Here is an 8,282-nt window from a genome sequence, read left to right as displayed (position 1 = left end):
TTTAGGACACTTCGGAAGAGATCTCGTCCAATATACCAGGAGTACGTAGGTACCAAGCTAATAAACAAACCAGCACTAGATTGTACATAGAGTACTGTACGTTAAATTGACATGTATGCATCTCTAACTGCATTGCGTCGTGAAGTGACATTGCGATCCACCCTTGAAAGGTGTTTGTTACCATTCGCAGTTCCTTGTGGCAACTTCTCCAAGCATTACTATGGCCTCCTTTTGCCATGGCTACGTCGGGCCTGTTTTCATTGAGATGTTTGTGTTTACTGTGTAGACTATAGGACTTTTGTGTGGAAATTCAAACCCACAAAGGGCTGCACCATACAAAACAAAACAACTTGAAATTTGACATGCCATTGAGATGCCGAGATGCATACTGCGTAGCTCCATGCAGCCAGCAACGGTTACTGCGTAGATTGCGTAGCAGCACAGGGAAAAAAAAAGAAACGAAAATCTATAAAGGGAACTGAATGTTCGGGACATTGACGAACCAGAAGATACGATTCATGCTGAATTGCGGCTCTCATTTCTCATCGTCATCATAACGGCCTAAACGGGCATGTGATGTACATAGTCGGAAGCGTTTCTGGGCTTGTAAGTGGACGGAATGTGTCAAGTGGCTTTGATGGAAGATTGCGTGGTAGGTATTCCGGTTGGCAAGTCGTGTAGTCGTCTGGAGATAAATATTACCTATAGCTTGGACTAACATGGCCATGATTTACTATCCCTGGACGGACTGAAAACGTGGCTGCCAAGCGTCTTCTTGATGGTGTGCTCATGTCGAGTGTCGACGGTGGAGGCCACCAACAACAACAAGGGCTCATCAATGGACTGGGTATGGTGGTCCAAGGAGTCGGTTCCTTTTACCAACACTTTAGTGTCTGTTGGCGCGTGTTTGTCTCCAGCTGCTTGTTACTGTCATGTCACGGTTTGGGTGAAGTCTGGTCGATACTGTGGAGTTAGAACCACATCGAGAGATTGCCATGACATTTTCTTTTGATTAGCCTCCGGATGGTTGTACAACAGTTTTCCTCTGTCCATCCCGTCCCGTCAAGAAAACAATTGCCTTGTTGGACTATCTGGCGTCTCGGAAAGCTAACAAACGGATATAGCAAACGGGTCTATCGGATATGGCAGCCCCTTAGAAGGCCCCTTGGTAAATAGCTCCAGGGGCAGAGACAAAAACTCTCCGGAGGTAAAATTTCGGTGGACCCCCAAGTTGCAACGCTTGAGGCTTGGCGAAACACAATGAGGAACACTCTTGATATCGATCCTCTCCTCAAGTCAAGGTACGTTTCAGATACATGCCTGGATCAGGAAGATCGGACCAGGGGAGTTGAGGTTACGACGGAGACAAACGAGTTCAGGGTCCGGATCGATGGAGGCCGAAAAGAGGTGCTCAGAGAGGTGCTCATTCAATGCTTTGGTCTTGTGCAGGGCAGAGAGGTGCTCAAGAGCCAGACAACGGAAAGAAAGTGCACGGACTGCATCAATCTGGTGGGCAGTGGGCACCAAAGTTTCATTTGGCAACACGAAAGGGGAAAGCGCAGTTTGTGTGAGCCAACGAGCGTTGAAGAAGCCGGGCATGCATTGTGACTTGCATTCAGTATCCAGAAAAAGGGGCCTCCGCATCGAGGGGGCATGTCACTGCTTCCACTTCCATCCGATCTTCTCCAGATTCCTTTGAAGTGTTGAGGTGAGCAGGCTTTCAGCTAAAGCAGTACACGAGACTCACAGCGGAGATTGGTTGGAGACAGACTTGGGTGTGTCCGTCATGTGTGAATTTTAGAAGGCATCATGAAAGCATTTGTGGACTTCAAGGCCAGGAAGTCCCTGTCTGGGGTTCTGGTACCTGAATGAGTGGTACCTGAACCGTGCGGAGCGAATCCCCGCACTCCCGCCTAAGAGTTCGAACGCTAGGCACTGCATTCCACTCGAGACCATTTTTGTTTCAGACTTTACTCAGCCTCCATCAGCCTAAGTCTGAGTGCGGTTGCCTCAATCTACCATCTTTGGTGGTCCGGCGATCAGTATCCTGTATCTCGGTGTCGCTTTCCTCGTCAGTGCAGCTTTTTTATGGGAGGCACAAGACTTTGGAGACTCCAGTCTTGAGTCTGGGGAAACTACAACCTGGAAGTTGTAAATTTGAAGTTTCCATTATTCCAGCGACGGGAGAAGCAGGAGCCAGTCGTTTATCGATGCCCCACTCCCTCCACACAGTACAGGTACGCTGACGTGTCATGGATTGGACGATCAGCCGAGGACACTGCACTGACGCCGTGACCTTTTAAGTTCCAATCCCACTTCCAATTCCCTCCATCAGTCTCAGCTGCTCAAACTGAAGACGGAATTGACAGACAAGAAGGGGAGTGACTTCTTGGTAGAGGTACTCCGGGGCCGTTACGACTACCGCTTTTTCTCACTCCCGTCGGATTTATCCCCCCCTGTCCCACTACTCAAGTTTAGGAGTTGTGCTGTCCTGCCATCCGCTGCGAGTCACCCGCATGCTGGAACTTGCCAGTCGTCTTGAGTGGCCTCGCTAAGTCTGTCAGCCCCATCTGCTACGTTGGCGCTCCGGCATGCAGGTCCTTTCCCCGATCTACTAGACCGTATGTGGGAAGGATAAATCCGACGGGAATGAGAATTAGCGGTATACTACTCGGCAAAAACCACACACACACCAACCGTCACTGACATTGCTTCCCGTGCCGTCCTTGGGGACCACCAGTCACACAGCATTCCTTTCATCCCAGCCAGTTCCTCCCGTGCCACATCAATACAGATTACACAGATTACAGGGCATTCACCCACACACGCATGCTCTTTACAACACTGGTACTTACACTTGTACATCCACATACTGCGCAGCGCTTCCTGTCTAGAAATCCTTTGTCGTCCACATCGATCGTCTGTGGATGCCCCTTGCACCGCCGCGCTCAAATCAGCTTGTTTGATTGAGCGCAACAGGGATTGGCTTGGGCGCGTTCCAGTCTCTCCAGTGTGGGTGGCATCGGTAGCCTGTCACTGCTTGTCCTCTTTACTTTTTTCCCTCGAACCAGAGTGGCTCCGGCTACTGTACACAATGCATTCTCCAGACACGGCGCGCCGAATTGCGAATGCCAGGCGGAACCACAACCAGTACCCCGACCCAAGGGTAGACCTGAGGATCATCACCAGAGATACTCCGACTCCCCCTTCCCACCTCGGTCATCACACGAGCCATCACCCAACCGGCCATCACAGGAGGCACAGCAGCGACGACTCATTTCTGCGAAGCACGCCCGCGACGCACCCCTTCCACCCGTCTACGCCCCCCGAGCGCACAAGATCTCCCTCTGGTGCCCGCTCGCTGAGGGCCCTCGTGCGGAACGCCGCCGATATCGAGTCCTTTCTTTACAGTCTTGGACCCGTCGACACGAACATGTCGGACAAAGAGTCCGATTGCTCCTCCGAACACCCCTCCGAACCCTCCCCCGAACCGGCGCGCCCGCCCCATCGTGACTCGCACGATCTCTCGCTCTCGCCCCGCCAGTTTACCCGCGATTCCCTGGTCACAAATATGCTCCTGGGGCTCGACAAGCTGTCATTGGAGCAGATGGGCACCTCGTTCGGCGGATCACGGAACGCTTTCGACGATTCCAACATGTACTCGTACGGAAACGACACCGCTCGCACAATGTCGTTCAACTCGAGGGCAGGTCGTGGACATGCATACACTTACAGCTCGGATTATGAGGCGGATGATAGGTCGTCCCGCAGGCGCCGGAGTAACAGCAGTTCGGGCTACCAATCAGGCCTGGGTCGCATCAACAGCATGCGCGAACTGGGTAGCACACCACGGGCGATACATTCGAGAGGCGGGAAGGGCAGCAAAGGCAGCAGCACTAACAGCATAGACCCAGGCTATGCGCAGGTCCTTGGCAGTCAGCGCTGGGCCCGAGGTTTTGGCAGATCATCCAGCTTCGACTGCGGCGACGCAAGGCCGTCAACCAGTCAACAGGCTCCGTGGCACATTGAGTTTTCAAAATCCCTTTTTGACAACGGCAACGAGCACGACTACGATGCCGCGCCCACCCCTCATGTCCCCGCCGGCCCACGAAGGCTGAATACGGTTCCGTCATTGCCCGTCCTTGCGCCCATCGACACAAAGAACAGCTCCAAACTAACGCCCAAAGCCCCGAGTAACGATCGCCCACGCAGCATGAGATCCTCAAAGAGCGCATCGACGGTGCGCCAGTCCGAAGTGAAATACAATGCGCAACGCGCTGTTCCCTCCGTTCCTCCGGTTTCCATCCCTCCGTTTGACGTGGAAGCAGCACCTGCTCCCCATGTCGGCTACGAGAAGACCAAGGATGCAATGCCTGAGAACCCGATAAACGCCATACAACAAGCCATACAACAACCAAAGGAGAAATCTGGCTTTTTTCGCAGAATGTTTAGCTCATCCAAGGCGAACTCTCAAACACCGCCCACGTTCCCATACCTGTCATCGACAGCCAACGACAGCTCGAGCATCAAGGCGGATTCGCTCAAGTCGCCAACGATCCCACCTGTTCGCGAGCCATCCCAGACCGTCACACATACGCTGCAAAAGAAGACTTCGTCCTTTTTCAAGAGGCGGAAAACGTCCATCACGGAAATGGAACCACCGCCGATCCCGCATATACCGAACAAGTCGCCAGCCAGAATGAAGCCAAACACCCTGATGGCCAGGCCGGAGCCGAGTCCCATGGGTGGCAGCTTAAGGCGGGCTATGGACCCGTTCTTACAAGATAGTCCCATTTTTCAGTCATCTGCCGATGCCCCTCTACGGTCGACAGAAGCCTCCGACTCGGGCGCGCCAAACAGGTCTTTGGAGGATTCTCCGGAGATCAGACGGAACAAGGATAGTTACCAGAGAGGCTTCTCTCCCGATTACGAACCAAGTCCGAAAGCCGTGATCCGCGCCGTCGACCCTAACTCTTCTAGCGACTCGGTTGAGGCCAAACAGCCTCGGATAGAGCTGCCCGGCAGGCCGGCGTTTGATCGAACCATGACTTCACCTCCGAGATCATTCTTGCGCGATGATAGCGAGAGCGAATACAGCCCCGAACAAAAGAAGAGAGTTTCTGGCACCGAGTCCCGTAAAGTAAGCATGAAGCCGGGTCGAGAAAAGGAAAAGAAGAGACGGTCCTCTTCGCCGACGGTGTCCAAGTCGAAGAGCTATCCTAGTCTTGGCAAGCCAAAGGAGGACTCGAAGGCCCCTGCTCGTCAGAACTCCAAGATCTCGACCAAGGCCAGCAAGAAACCCAGCTTGCCTAGTTTACGGGTAGATAGCGCCGAGCCTATTTCGCTGGGATTGGGCACAGGTGGCTTGAAGACCGCCGAATCGATCAACCCGGCTAGCAAGTCAGAACTCGACGAACCCGAACAATTCGTGGTCGGCGACCCCACCGAGGATGACCGGCAGAAGGCGCTCAAGATTTACGAAGGTAATGAGGACTTCATCGCCAGAGACAAGGCGGCCGCATGGATGGGTGAGGAGGGTCCAGTTCGGCAACGCACGCTCCGGGCGTACATGGAAAACTATGAGTTTGAGAACATGAGCGTTTGTGCTAGTTTGCGGCAGCTTTGCAACCGCCTCCTTTTGAGGGCTGAAACCCAGCAGGTTGATCGGATTCTGGTCGCTTTCTCCAACCGGTGGTGCGAATGCAATCCTAACCATGGGTTCAAATCAATGGGTAAGTCCTGCCTCGAATACAATCCAAGAAAGAAAGACAACCGTTGTTCTTCCGCTGACAAATTCCGTTACAGACATCATCCACACCATTTGCTACTCCATCATGCTCCTCAATACGGACTTGCATATGGCTGATATTGAACAAAAGATGACCAAGAGCCAGTTCATCAAGAACACCATGACCACGATCCGACAGGCACTCGAGGATTCGGTTCCAGAAGCATTTGAACGTCCCAGTATCCTACCTGGCAAAGGTGCAAGCCTTGGCGTTGAGGGCAACCGTGGCAACTCTAATGAAGATAACAAACACAACAGTTTCAGATATTCTTTCAAGCCACCAGCACGGCCGACGTCCGGCTTTGGTGCAGTAACAGATTCGTCTACCTCCGACAGTTGCGGGCCTCTCGTAAGAGCGCCCTTTGATGGGCCCCTGAAGGGATGGGAATCGCAAGTCGAAGCAGTCCTCAAAGACATCTACTCATCCATCCGCGACGAAAGCCTGCCGTTATTTGGCGGTGCCACCAATACGACGAGTCTCTCGTCAACCGCCCAAGGCAGCTTATCGGTTATGGGTGTGCTCAAGCGGAGCCCTAGTGTACTGAGTAAAGCGCCATCGGAAGGCATGGCTTCCACTCGGGGTAGGATAACCGAAGGGGCCAAGGCCAATTCATCCAGATGGAACTCAAAGAGTCGGTCGAGGCCAAGAGGCTTTGGAAACGGCTTTAATTCGAGCCGGACTAGCTTTGACGACGGAAACTCACTTTTCAGCCCCACCGAATCCTCGGCGACATGGAGCAAAGCGTCGCTGGGTAGGACCCATACGACCATGTCCATGGACTCTTTTGGTTCCTCCATCCGTGGCGACTTTCAACAATCGATTGGTTTTGCAAATGCGCTTAGCCAGGCTATCATACGCGAAGACAACACACTCGATCTCACCATCAGCAAGACGGAGGATTTCAACACCGCGGAGCTGCTGGAGGATGAGTCTCTAGAATTAGCCGGTCCACCATGGGTTAAGGAGGGTATTGTTACGCACAAGCACCACATGGAAACCGCCGATAAACGGTCCAAGGAACGCGCATGGAACGAGGTATTTGCAGTCATCCAGAAGGGACAGCTAAGCTTGTTCTCCTTCTCTCCAAACAAATCCACGAGCAGGAAAAGGGGAATGCGCAGCAACGCGCAAAAAGGAGGAGTTGTTGGTGGTGGCAACTGGCAGGACAGTGCGGTAAACATGGGCACGTTTTCGCTGCGCCAGACACTGGCGACTATTATGCCGCCACCAGGCTATTCGCGAGCCCGTCCGCACGTTTGGTGTTTGTCGTTACCTAACGGGGCGCTCCATTTGTTCCAGGTCGGAACGGCCGAGATTTGCAGGGAGTTTGTGACTACAGCCAACTATTGGAGCGCGCGGTTGAGCACCCATCCGATGATAGGCGGTGTCTCCAATATCGAATACGGCTGGAGCGATGCGGTCATCAACACGACCCGGATTTCTGGCATCCAGAGTAATGGTGACCTGGGCAATACGGGTGGCAGCGGTATTACCGGGCGTCCTGCCAGTAACAGCGTCAGTAGCAACCACAAGGGTCATTCGCGCCCTGGCAGCGCAGCAAACGCGGCATCGGCAATGGCAGCGCTAGCTGCTGGTAGTGCCATCTCGGGCAGCCGTGCCTCGCTACAAAGTCGGCGCGGTGTTAGAAGCTCTTCTTTCGACTTTGGTCGGCCGGGAAGCTCGGCCAGCAGCGGCGCCCTCGGTCTCACGTTTAGCGGCGGCGGCTCACTACCTCGTCCCAACGGTGCATCGTCGTCCTCGAAGCTACCAGGTGATAAGATTCACATTGCCGAGTGGACACCGCCAGCGCAGTCCCTTCGGCCTAGCACCCTTTCCGAGCGCGAACAGTTTGGGCATCTCATCGCGTACGTCAGGAGCCTCGATGAGGACTTTCAGAAACACAATTCGCTCAGGAGTCCTATGCTGTTGGCGTTTTCGCCTCGGTCGGTGAACGCGGCCAAGGCGATGACCAACTGGGAGAAGAAGAGCCAGCATCTCCTCAACGAGATTGTGAAGTACCGGACGTATGTGGAAAGCCTGCGCGAGGCAGAGATGAGGAGGTCGGAGATTTACCGTGAAAGGGAGAACGCGAGACGGGCGGCCAGGGGTGAGGATGTGGTTGACAGTGATGGGGAAGGCGAACCTTTACCTGGTGAGATCATGGACGGGTCGCTGGAAAGGGAGGTCAAGGTCTAAATGAAATGGCATGAAGCTTGGGCACGAAGTTATAGAAAGAAAGAGAAAGAGGGGAAAAGGCGTTGAGGAGATTTGACGACGATTGACAAGCGAGGCTTCATGAGGACGGGAATATTCATTGCTACACCACAAACACACATCTTTACGTTATATCATGGCATTGAGCAAGCGAGCATGCATGCACGGCAACTTCTGTCTATTGTTACTTTCTGGGGTATTTACGGCTTGATAATACATCTTTAATACCTTCTGACGCTTGTTCGTCCATGTCAATATGTCATTGAGGAGTGATTTTGT

The 8,282-nt window shown here is 53.4% G+C and overlaps 2 protein-coding genes across 2 annotated transcripts; one reads left to right on the top strand and one right to left on the bottom strand.

Moving 5' to 3' along the window:
- Positions 1 to 225: 225 nt before the first annotated feature.
- B0H65DRAFT_462486 (uncharacterized protein) lies at positions 226 to 602 on the bottom strand. The gene has a single exon (XM_062826643.1). It carries the CDS (start codon positions 493 to 495, stop codon positions 241 to 243), a length of 255 nt encoding a protein of 84 aa, XP_062683210.1. The 5' UTR covers positions 496 to 602; the 3' UTR covers positions 226 to 240.
- Positions 603 to 2,792: 2,190 nt separating this feature from the next.
- Positions 2,793 to 8,235, top strand: B0H65DRAFT_522762 (uncharacterized protein). Its single transcript, XM_062828777.1, has 2 exons — positions 2,793 to 5,732; positions 5,806 to 8,235. Exons 1-2 carry the CDS (start codon positions 3,095 to 3,097, stop codon positions 7,983 to 7,985), a joined length of 4,818 nt encoding a protein of 1,605 aa, XP_062683209.1. The 5' UTR covers positions 2,793 to 3,094; the 3' UTR covers positions 7,986 to 8,235.
- The last annotated feature ends 47 nt before the right edge of the window (positions 8,236 to 8,282 follow it).

Source organism: Neurospora tetraspora, assembly GCF_033439725.1.
Source record: "Neurospora tetraspora strain CBS 560.94 chromosome Unknown B0H65scaffold_3, whole genome shotgun sequence".
NCBI classification, from domain to species: Eukaryota; Fungi; Ascomycota; class Sordariomycetes; order Sordariales; family Sordariaceae; genus Neurospora; species Neurospora tetraspora.
Note: the sequence above shows the minus strand (reverse complement) of the source record. Positions and strands in the feature narration are given on the sequence as shown.